Source organism: Procambarus clarkii, chromosome 65 (genome assembly GCF_040958095.1).
Source record: "Procambarus clarkii isolate CNS0578487 chromosome 65, FALCON_Pclarkii_2.0, whole genome shotgun sequence".
NCBI lineage: Eukaryota > Metazoa > Arthropoda > Malacostraca > Decapoda > Cambaridae > Procambarus > Procambarus clarkii.
Genome location: NC_091214.1, coordinates 23390359 through 23403212, shown reverse-complemented (window position 1 = coordinate 23403212; position 12854 = coordinate 23390359). Strand labels below are relative to the sequence as shown.

The window sequence follows — 12854 nt, the reverse complement described above, 5'->3', positions numbered from 1 at the left end:
TGGCTGGGCTGGATGTCGTGTGTGTGTGTGTGTGTGTGTGTGTGTGTGTGTGTGTGTGTGTGTGTGTGTGTGTGTGTGTGTGTGTGTGTGTGTGTGTGTACTCATCTAATTGTGCTTGCGGGGGTTGAGCTTTGGCTCTTTGGTCCCGCCTCTCAACTGTCAATCAACTGGTGGTGGTGGTGTGTGTGTGTGTGTGTGTGTGTGTGTGTGTGTGTGTGTGTGTGTGTGTGTGTGTGTGTGTGTGTGTGTGTGTGTGTGTTCGTTCGCGCAGTGCACCGGATAACAGCACGGAGGAGACAAACACACACACACACACACATATATATATATATATATATTTATATATATATATATGTCGTACCTAATAGCCAGAACGCACTTCTCAGCCTACTATTCAAGGCCCGATTTGCCTAATAAGCCAAGTTTTCCTGAATTAATATATTTTCTCAAATTTTTTTCTTATGAAATGATAAAGCTACCCATTTCATGATGTATGAGGTCAATTTATTTTTATTGGAGTTAAAATTAACGTAGATATATGACCAAACCTAACCAACCCTACCTAACCTAACCTAACCTATCTTTATAGGTTAGGTTAGGTTAGGTAGCCGAAAAAGTTAGGTTAGGTTAGGTTAGGTGGGTTAGGTAGTCGAAAAACAATTAATTCATGAAAACTTGGCTTATTAGGCAAATTTGGCCTTGCATAGTAGGCTGAGAAGTGCGTTCTGGCTACTAGGTACGACATATATATATATATATATATATATATATATATATATATATATATATATATATATATATATATATATATATATATGTCGTACCTAGTAGCCAGAACGCACTTCTCAGCCTACTATGCAAGGCCCGATTTGCCTAATAAGCCAAGTTTTCCTGAATTAATATATTTTCTCTAATTGTTTTCTTATGAAATGATAAAGCTACCCATTTCATTATGTATGTGGTCAATTTCTTTATATTGGAGTTAAAATTAACGTAGATATATGCCCGAACCCAACCAACCCTACCTAACCTAACCAAACCTTTGTTTATAGGTTAGGTTAGGTAGCCCAAAATGTTAGGTTAGGTAGTCGAAAAAGCATTAGTTCATGAAAACTTGGCTTATTAGGCAAATCGGGCCTTGCATAGTAGGCTGAGAAGTGCGTTCTGGCTACTAGGTACGACATATATATATATATATATATATATATATATATATATATATATATATATATATATATATATATATATATATATATTTTTTTTTTTTTTTTTTTTAAATACATAGGAAGGGAGTCCCACCTCTAGCTGGAAGAAGGGGGACCCATAGCCTCGGAGGAAACCACGCATAACGCATTAGAGGGAATGTTTAGATCCCCTCCAATACAGTTTCTGTGTGCTTTTCTCCTACCACCCCCTTCCTTGAATATTTTTTGTGCTTTATTATGCATTTGATGGTTACAAGATATACATGGGTTGATACAAAAATAATAATGCAAAAAGGTGCTTAAAGGTTATGGATCTCTTGAAGAACACAACAATGGGAAACATTGATGAATGTCACAGACGGGTTCGATCATTGTTGCAAGTCAAACACTTCTTCGAATTCCTCTGAAGTTGGACTAGTGCCCAAGACGCAACAGGCATTTCCCCTCTGAATCGCAACACTGAGGCGCTGGAACAAGAAACTTTTTGCTCTCTGGTCTTTTGTAGCGCTGATCAATTTGTCCCCCAATTCCTTCAGGAACTTCAATGCACATTTTCCCCACGAACCGAGGGTCTCCGAGCCGATCGGAACAAAGCTGTAGCAGTGTGCTAGACCTCTGTATTTAATAATTTTCTGCGATTCCCTGAAAGAAGCAGCACCACCGCTTTTATATATATATATACATTTATATATATATATATATATATATATATATATATATATATATATATATATGTCGTACCTAATAGCCAGAACTCACTTCTCAGCCTACTATTCAAGGCCCGATTTGCCTAATAAGCCAAGTTTTCATGAATCAATGTTTTTTCGTCTACCTAACCTACCTAACCTAACCTAACCTAGCTTTTTTTGGCTACCTAACCTAACCTTACCTATAAATATAGGTTAGGTTAGGTTAGGTAGGGTTGGTTAGGTTCGGTCATATATCTATGTTAATTTTAACTCCAATAAAAAAAAATGACCTCATACATAGAGAAAAGGGTTGCTTTATCATTTCATAAGAAAAAAATTATAGTAAATATATTAATTCAGGAAAACTTTGCTTATTAGGCAAATCGGGCCTTGAATAGTAGGCTGAGAAGTGAGTTCTGGCTACTAGGTACGACATATATATATATATATATATATATATATATATATACTGACGATGAGCAGACCCTTCAGATAAAGTACAAATTGTAACAAAAATATACCATATATACATGATCGCGTTACTTATATATATTATATACTTGATCATATAACTTAACCAGACGTTGCTTTATCATATTTAATTCACATTTCCTTTTGCCTGTTTTTTTCCTAGACTCGAGTCTTTGATATATTTTGAATATTATTTTGGTTCGGTTGGCGTATATGGGCGTCGAAAGATAGCAGTTAAGACGGTAGTGTCTTGAGGTGGATATCTTGATATCATCCACCGATGAACTCTTGGGGCGTCGAATCCCAGCGCCCGATTTGGTTTTCCGGTACAGTATTTCCCCCTACCTACCTTTCGGTCGTTAGGATGCAAGGGTGTGGCTGGGGGGGGTTTGTTCCAGGTGTGTACTGTGTACTCGTGCATGTGTGTGTTCATGTTTGTATTTGTTTGGAGGTGGGGAGCAGCACCCCCACCAGACGTAAACATGTTCTCGTGGGGGCCGCCAGTAGCGAGTGTGTAGCATTGCCAAAACGTTGCTACCAAATAAAATAGCTCGGTCGATAGGGCTTCGGCCTCACACGAGTTGGGTCCAGGGTTCGAGTCTCCTAGAGCCGAGGGTGAATGGAGGGTTGGTACCAAGAGGACAATAAACGAATGCATGAGATTGGACAGTACGCACACAAATACGTACAATGCAATATTTTATATCATGCTAAAATTTTATATCATGATAAATAATTGTACTCAATTTGTACAGTTACAAAACTCACGCATTTAGTAAACCGTGAAGTGAAATATAAGATATTTCAAATAAATGTTGATATATTCCGAATCTGAAACTTCCCGGTTCGCTTTGTTGACAAGAAGCAGCTGAATGTTGTCTAGGTCATAACAGTGTCGTTCACTGACAACTGGGAGACTTTCTAGGCAACTATGGGGATGCATGTGTTGCTGTTGTTGTTTAACATTCAGCTACTGGGAACAGAAAGTTACAAGTAGCACGGGGGTATGGTGAGCCCGTAGTGGACTTACATGGCATAGGAGCGGGGGTTGTAACCGGCCCGGTGCTAATCACCAAGTGAGAGGGTTGGCCATTGGCCATACCAACTGGTCCTAGCTTCATTAAGGCCAGTTGACGGCACCAGCCACCAGAGTCTAGCGTCAAGGGGGGCAGGGGAACACATTGACGGCACCAGCCACCAAAGTCTAGCGTGAAGGGGGCAGGAGAACACATTGACTGCACCAGCCACCAAAGTCTAGCGTCAAGGGGGCAGGAGAACACATTGACGGCACTAGCCACCAGAGTCTGCCGTCAAGGGGGCAGGAGAACACATTGACGGCACTAGCCAGCAGTCTGGCGTCAAGGGGGAGCAGGAGAACTTCACCAGTATGGCCGGAGTCATATTCAGGCAGTATCTCCTTCCACTTGTGTGTCAATTAACCCGCGCCCACCGGTAGGTGTACTGTACTTGTTTACGAGTCTTGCATTCCACCCGGGGGAGTCCTTTTAGGCGGGCTCTTGCCTAGCGCATTGCGCTAGACTCATTTTTGCGCCTTCCTTGAGTCATGGAAGCTAGCGGTGTTTACGGGAGACGGGTGGGAAGGTCCGTGAGGGTCTATTTTTATAGCTAAATAGGATGTCATGTGTAAGGTATGGCATCTGTTGCTTATGGCGGCTTTTTGACGGGCTGTAGTTTGGTAGAACTTAAAGTTGGCGGAAGCGTTTTGATAATAAATTGGAACTGAATTATTGAACCTGAACGGTTAGTTTTTGTCTGTGGTTAATGTAATTTTGTTTCAATTTTTTTATAGTTTTTTTTGTGTAAATATTGGATTAGTAATTGAGTTTTGGATACGAGTTAGGTTGGCTGTTTCGCCCCTTCCCTCAGGCGGCGGGCAACCCTCACTGTGTGGTGGTGAGGGGAGTGGCTGGTGGTAGTCTCCCCTCACCAGCAGCAGTAGTGGTAGTCGTGGTAGTGAGGGGAGAGGATAGCGTCTCCTCCATCCCAAGCGGCGTGGCGCGAGGGGTAAACACAGCCGGGTGTGGCTAGGGGGCGGGGGACTCACTAGGCTAGCCATGGACGTCCTAACAAAACTATCCCTGGACGGAGCCCCTGACCTGCAGTGTCTCTAGTCGCTAGTGAGGGGAGAGTGAGTCAAGGGGAAGGAAGGAAGGAGACGGAGAATGAAGGAAGAGACTGAAAGAAGAGAAAAGAAAAACCTTTTCGGTTTTCCGAAGGGAAAACCGAAGAGGCTTCAACATCCTCCTTATATTCTATAAAATAAAAAATTGCTAATTTTCTCGGTTTGACATATTTTAAATATGCACAAAAGAATATAGGTCTGAAGGAAGCTTAACGTGTTCTCAAGAAATGAAACACTTTCTTGAATTTTGGGATAGATATAGGCTCGTTTAGGGTTATTGCTTGATATCTGGAACATGAAATTTGTTAGGCTTTTTGAGCTACCCCTATAAGCCTAGACCAACTACTAACCTTGCCCACGATGCAACCCCTACAACAGTTTGCTAACTCGCCCAGGGTATTACAGTTTAGTGAACAGAGGTATCAGGCGTAAGAAAACGTGTCGCAGGAATTGAACCAACATTTTCAAAATTTAAACCAGAAATAACAGTAATGTGAGATTTTATACTAAGTTCTGTATAAAGAATATTTTATTTATTTATTTGTTATACAAAATTTGTTATTTGTTATAGAGTAAAAGAAAGCTGTAATTGTCAACAGCAAACACATATCGTGTGTGATTAGTAAATATAACGACGCGTGTGTGATGAATACTGGTGATTGGATCAAGGATTTGAGCGAGATTAGCCTATGGTGACGGATTAGAAAGTTGATTGGAGTGTAATGAATTGTCTGGAGCAACGAAGGGGTTGGCCGATGTCTTGGCCCGTATTAAGAAAGTAGAGAGCAGCAACAGGCCAGCAAAATGATGCATAGGTTCATAATATTGTAATACAAGTAGTAACTAGTGAAACTATTGTGGTGAATTGACAGTACCAATGTGGTGAGATTACGGAACGATAGCATAATGGGCCCGACGAGGATAACAATATAGTGACGGAAGGAATATATCAACCAGCAGAATGACTGACTGACTGGTTCAGACGCTTAGCCAATGTATAGTGACCCAATTAGGGCCTATAGTGATGCAAGGACACGGTCAATAGTGACTCTTGGGCACTATGAGTTTATGCCTAACGATGTTTTGCTGCACATTTAGCTGTCGTCACCATTGCAACTTGAGTCGGATATTCTATACAGTGAGACCTGTTTGTCTGTGCTCGTTCCCCTGCTTCAAGTGTGGTACTTGTTGTGTATGCATAGTTGTATTAAAGTTAAGGGGTGGAGAGAGAATTCGAAGGAGAGTGATTAAGTCTGCAGGGGAGAAGGGAGTTAATTCATTTATGAACGGCTATTGTTGTTGCTGTATGTGTTATGGGGGGGGTTGCATGTGCATGTTGCAATTAGTATAATTGTTTTAGGCCTAGGATGGTTAGGATATTAATTGATTAGTAACGTAAATACAAATTTTTTTCCGGTTTGTCCAAATTCGGTAGTACCCAACTCTGCTTTCCAATTGCCCATTACGTCAATATGTGTACGATTTTGTGGATGGTTACTATAGGTACTGTCTACACAGGAGGACAGGCTGGTGTGTTGTATGAGGCTATGAGCTGTATAAACGGTAATTTGTGAGTGTAGTATGAGGCTATGAGCTGTATAAACAGTAATTTATGTGTGTAGTATGAGGCTATGTGCTGTATAAACAGTAATTTATGTGTGTAGTATGAGGCTATGTGCTGTATAAACAGTAATATGTGTGTGTAGTATGAGGCTATGAGCTGTATAAACAGTAATATGTGTGTGTAGTATGAGGCTATGAGCTGTATAAACAGTAATATGTGTGTGTAGTATGAGGCTATGTGCTGTATAAACAGTAATTTGTGTGTAGTTGAAAGCTTCTTTGTTGGATGTCGCATGTGTGTGTCTTCAGATATAGTTTAAGGTTTGGATGTGCTGTTGTACTGGTGATAATATCGAGGGGTCAGATCAGCCCCATTGTCGAATAGAGGTCAGAGGTCAAGCCGCGTACGTCAGGCAGCGCAGCAGCAAGGCGCTTTTAAGACCTTTGATGTATGACCTTTAGTTATCAATTTTATTTATATTTTTGTTATGAATTATTAATTGGCGAGAACGTTGCAGTTATGTCGATATCTGGATCGTGCAAAGCTGGTAATAAGCCCAGGCTAGATGGGAAATATAGACCTCATTTCTACCTGTTCATTAAGTATTTGTGTAATTAATGCTAAATACATATGATTTTTTGGATGGTATATACATGTGCGTATAGTGTATATGATGTACTTACAAGTAGCAGAACGGAATAAATAAGAACGGAATAAAAGGAATAAAATAAATAAGAACGGAATAAAAGAACTATAACGATTTATAAAAAGCCAATGGCAAGCAATTTTTATTCAAGTCTGCCTCACTCAAGTCTTCATAGTAGTCCCATTGCCATATCAACTGACCTCCATTGGCCCCTAGGTCTACTACTGCGGGGATAAGCTCTTGGGCTCCGCCTCTCAACCTCTGATTGTGTATATGTTCCAGATGTTATTGGGCTCACTCGTATCTCCATTTTAATTTAAGCTGCCTCCATGTTTTGTATCATTAGCAAGTATTGAGAGAAATGACCAGTTCTGTGGTCATTTGCATTGATTAGGCATAGAATAGGCCTTTAATGTAACTTCCTGTGGGATGCCACTTGTAAAACTGTCAGAAGTTTCAAAGTGTTATATAACAATAAAGAGTGCTGGGAAGACGTGACACCACGTGCGTAGCAATCCGTTGACTACACTTAGGTAATTACATACACAGCAATGTATAAACTTAGCAGATAAAATAGCTAGGTGGCAAAAGGATATACAGTGTACTCCAAGAGATGTACCCCCCCCCCAATTCTCAGTGTATATAGAGTACAGTATAGAGTCTACTCTATTCTATGTTTATAGTCTATACTGTACACTGAGAGTTGACATCGCTTCTAAACTAGGTTCCGAATTAAAGTATATTTACTGGTAATTAGGAAACTACTTTAATGGCCTTGATATTCCTCCCATAGTTGACAGGCTTTAAAACCCGCCCTCTTAACAGGACGCCACATTTTGACACATACTCTACCTAAGGCCTAAAACTGTCATACTAGAAAATGGATGCGGCTCGTGAAATTGACATAATGTCCCATTTTCTGTTTGTGGGTCCTCTGGTTGGTTAAGATAAGGGGACACTAGTACGACAGTTTCTTGACGTTGGAAATGCTTGCGAGAATGGGCGTTCTCGCTCCTGTAACTACTGTACTAAGAAGTAGGCTAAGTATCCACGCAGTCATAACCCTCCTCTATCTCTTCTCTTTTTGACAAATTATTTTTCATTACCATTCAAATTTTATTTCGAGGTACACCGCTATAAGCTTATGCCGATTCAATTTGTTCAATTCAGTCTCGCCAACTATCAATTGTCATGATATTTAATACTATATGCTTATGCAAAAGCAAATTCAGATAAAACATTTTATACAGCTAATTTTTATTGCTTGATTCTTTTTTTGGCAATACTTGTATACAAAAATATCAGAAATTTATAGAATGAGCTTTCTATGTGCAAGTAAGTTACTTCTTAGAATTAACGTTCTTAGCCTATTAAACAATTCATTTTCCATGTTATGCATTTTAATGCTTTATGAATTATTATCCCTATGATGTGATCAAGGGAGATGACTCCTTCTCCTTGGCTTTGGCACACAGGTTGTGAATTTCCTCTCTTCTGCTATGTAATCCGTTACATATTTTCAATTTTCCTTGCAGTTCTGCACCACCCCGTTGACGGTCGAAGGCACAGTGCCGGAGCTGGAGAGCAATGACACAGACCCTGAACCCCTGCCGCCACCCATACCCCCACATAGTGTGGACCCTGCCTCCATCCCTGAAGTTCAGCCCACGTCCTGTGAGCAGGTCGACCCTGATATCATGACGGCCGATGAGGCTCAGCGGCTTCTTAGTGCCAAGTAGGTGGTGGTGGTGGCTTCCACCTCACTTCGGGTGCCCTCCGCCCGACTTCGGGTGCCCTCCGCCCGACTTCGGGTGCCCTCCGCCCAACTTCGGGTGCCCTCCGCCCGACTTCGGGTGCCCTTCTTGACCTGTTGTGTAGACCCCTATTGTCAATTTATTCCTCTGAAATGGGATTGAGATGAAATTTATTATTTATGATTTGTTCGTAAATTAATGTTTTTAATTTTGTTGTGATTCTCAATTTAGTTTAATATCAGTTGTATCTTTATTTCTGTAATGCCTTGCTTTAATGATCAGTGTACTATATTCATATCTATCATATCTTGTTTTAAATGCATATTAACATATTAATCTTGCATGAGTATATACCCCTAGTAAATATTGTAATGCTCATCCATATATATTACGCGTATACTGTACTGTATTATGACTTGGTAGTATATAGTCTTAGGTTAAGGAATGCTGCCAATTTTACCCAATGTTTACATAATATTGCATCTCCCTCCCCTCCCTCTTTCCCCTACCAGGTGCATGATCAATATCAACTACTCCAGTTTCTTTGATATCTTAAGCTGTCCTTTCTAGAATCTTGGTTATCAAGACATTCAATTACTTAAAACCTGATACAGTATTCCAATGTAGTATTGCGGTTGAACATATTGCAGGTTTTCGTAAAATAGACAAATCTGGGATAGGCTTTATCAGGCCCAGGTTAGCCATAAGGAAAAATTAATGTCACGCCTGTCATGGCTGGAACAAATATACATTAGAGAACAGGACAAGATGATATTTTGGTCAGTTTGGAAGGGCCTAATAAGGTCCCAGGATGGATTGAAATGTTGTCATGTTCTCTGCTCGTAGGTGTAAATTGTACTCAAAGTTCCTGTTCAACCTTTACAATAATAATGTTCATTCAGGCCTATTCAGTATAATTCAGTTACTGTATTGTAGGATCGTTTATTGATAATTTTTGCTATTTTGGTGCAGAACTCTGGATCTAGGTGAACTATGATAATCCAGGATAGGTCTTTCTGAAATTCCAGCTATTCAGAAATGAAATAAGTATTGGTTACCTTGGCTACCTTGAGGTGCTTCCGGGGCTTACTGTCCCCGCGGCCCGGTCGTCGACCAGGCCTCCTGGTCGATGGTATTGATATTGGTACCCAATATCAATACCTATAATCATTATACAGTATAGTGATTGAAAAGGGATGAGGTTCTTACATTAGATGGACATTATCTTTGACTGGGCAAATTTTGTATGGATAGAAAATAATTTGTATCACAGTATAAAAAAAATTAAAATAAGTGATTTTCCCAAGAAAATTTTTAGATTTTGTTAATTCAGTTTATAATTTTATCATTTTAACCATTTGTTATAAAGTCATTAATTTTATGCCTATATTTTATGGTATATATTTTGCAAAGCAGAAATGTTTTATCCATAATGTAATTATTACTGTACAGTAATATGTTAGAATAATATTGTTAATGTATGAATTGAGTAGCAAAACAATAGCAGTTTTATCAGTAGCTTTCGCATGAATGTGTGCATTTTTAGCAAGACCTTGTAGAGTATTGGTCAGTACTAAGGGTACTGTAAAAGTACTGATCAAAGGGAGCCGGCGGCCGAGCGGACAGAACACTGGACGCGTGATCCTGTGGTCCCGGGTTCGATCCCAGGCGCCGGCGAGAAACAATGGGCAGAGTTTCTTTCACCCTGATGCCCCTGTTACCTAGCAGTAAATAGGTACCTGGGTGTTAGTCAGCTGTCACGGGCTGCTTCCTGGGGGTGGGGGCCTGGTCTAGGACCGGGCCGCGGGGACACTAAAGCCCCGAAATCATCTCAAGATAACTCAAGATATACTATGCGGAATTCAGTTTTAAGTTCATTGTCTATGATATTGACAATGAAGATTTTGTGAGGAATAGTTATAGATATCAAAGAATGTGGTGCGTAGTTTTATGTAATTCTCTTGGCAGCTGAATGGATTAAAAATGGGGCATTGTAAATATTTCATATACCATACAGTATAAAATTATGCAGATTGTGTTAAAACTTATATGTAAGAGTCTGAAACCACTTAATTAACCTTGTTAATAGATTATGATCAGTTGTTAAAAATATCTACTGTGATAAATTTTAGTTTGTATGCCCTATTTTTACAAACCAGCGCCATTCATTCTACTCTTGGCCCATATGACCAACTCCCTGCCCAATTTTTCCCAAGCCGGCCCATATAAATCCCTTTTTGGCGAGTTTTGTCCCTCTTTGAGTCATTTGATTCTCTCTAACCCAGTCTTATCTGTGATCCATTGAATTCATTCTTGGCATAATTTTACCTTGGCTCAATCCATTGGATGTCCTCTTAGTCCAGTTTTATCTGAACCTAACCTATTTAAGTTCCTTTTGAGCCAATATTAACTCGGTTATGCCCATTGATCTTCCTTACGGCCTAAGTTGACTTCAGCCTGACCCACTTGTCTTGCTCTTAGCAAGTCTTTATCTCAGTTTTTCCTTCTTTTAACTCTCCCAAATTCCATATTACTTAACCCACATATCTTCGTGAAATTCGGTTTATTTTGAGTTCAGCATCATTTGATATTCCTAAAGTCCAATTTACACCTCGAAGATCTTTATATTTTTCTTCCTGCTAGTTTACACATCCTGTTTTGAAGTTATTCTTCCCCAAGATTTTGCGCTAATTTTTGCATTAATTTTGCGCTAGCTAATGCTCAGTTTGTTTCATCCCAAGTTTTCCTGAAACAGTGCAGTTCACCTCAAGAAAATTCTGTTTACTTAAAACTAGCCCATTTTACTTCAGAGCCACATAGTTTACTTCAAGTCAGCAGCCCAGTTTTCTTCCAGACAGCTCAGTTTCTCTCAAAACAGCACAGTTTTACTCTGAAGGGTAACCTTTGGATTTTGGAAAGTTATACTTAATATCCTATACTGTACTATATTTCTCCTCGTGCTTCTTAAATTTCAAATCTTCTGTCAAATTATGCTTCTTACCAGTTGATTCGTAACAAGTTCAAATCAATTGTTTATACCCGTTATCATACCATATAGGTTATACTGTACTGTACAGTTTATCTTGCCAATTCGGGATCTCTTTCAAGTATTATTTATAATTTTCTTTTATTATTTCCAGCCTTCTTTTCCATATCCTGTGAGATTTTCATTTATTTTGTTCCCTTTATTATTATTTATCTTCTACTCGACTCTTGTTTTTCACATTTTCTTCACATCTGCCCTGTTCTTTCTTGCTCAGATTTTCTCCACATTATCTCAAATAAATTTTGTTATTTTCCTTTTGTGTTTTAAACTGTCATCATCATCTTGTATCACTTGTTTTTGCTGACCACTCCTTGTCTTGCAACTTTCTCCCAGGTATATGCCTCCAATATACCATATGTATATGGTATACAGTACTATGTCCTTCACTGTCTAGTTATGTCTCCCCCTTTGTATTTACCCTTCTGTGCTTCCCCCTTTGTATTTACCCTTCTGTGCTTCCCCCTTTTTTCTGTCCTAATTTTTCAATGTTTTTTGGTTATTTCTCCTAATTATCTTTTTTTTTTTTTCAATTTTGTAATTTTCCTAACAAGTGTACCTTTCTTTGGTTTTCTTTTGCCCCCATTTTTCTTTATGCCCACTACCTACCTTATGTCTACCTTCTCTCTACCTTCTCTCTACCTTCTCTCTACCTTCTCTCTACCTTCTCTCTACCTTCTCTCTACCTTCTCTCTACCTTGTGTCTACCTTGTGTCTACCTTGTGTCTATCTTGTGTCTATCTTGTGTAGCTTCTGGGTTTCATTGGCCCTGCGGCTCGGTCTCCGACTAGTCCTCCTGGTTGGTCGTCTGGTTAACCAGGCTGCTCGCAGCCTGACATGAATCACAGCCTGGTTTAAGGGTTTCTTTGAATGTGTTTGTCAAGTTCTCTCTTGAACACTGTGAGAGGCCGGCCAGTTATGCTCCTTATGTGTAGCGGGAGATTGTTGAAAAGTGAACCACTGCCTAGATTTATTTTAAGTTTTCCATTTTCAAAGTTTTCCCATCACCATTAATTTTCTCTCTCATCCTTGGTGTTTCCATTTTTCATTTCATATTCTCTCAATCTGTATCTCTGTTCTTCCCTTTTGCCTGATATTCTCATTTTTAAACATACCTTCTTTTTATTCACCTGGTTTGTTGGTGAGGTAAATGGCCACCCCACCAGTAGCAAGTACCACTGTACTACACAGTGCTCATTTAAAGGGAGGAAAAAGACTATGACTATCTGCTATTCTATCCATTTTAGACTTCCCTGGGCACGAGAAGTTACGATAGATATTTATTCCTATGGCATAAACCATACTTGTACATTATATTGCAAACCACAATAGCGTATGG

General features: G+C 39.6%; 1 protein-coding gene across 21 annotated transcripts in view; it reads left to right on the top strand.

The window, feature by feature from the left end:
- Nucleotides 1–12854, top strand: part of Spn (Spinophilin) — a 135652-nt gene that overhangs the window by 67292 nt on the left and 55506 nt on the right. For all 21 annotated transcript variants that reach the window (XR_011223773.1, XR_011223775.1, XR_011223776.1 and 18 more), the window contains one exon: nucleotides 8254–8453. Coding sequence is in view for 14 of the 21 variants with exons in the window: in XM_069309615.1 (XP_069165716.1) it covers nucleotides 8254–8453 (200 nt within the window). In the remaining 7 variants the exon portion in view is untranslated. The remainder of the gene's footprint in view (nucleotides 1–8253; nucleotides 8454–12854) is intronic.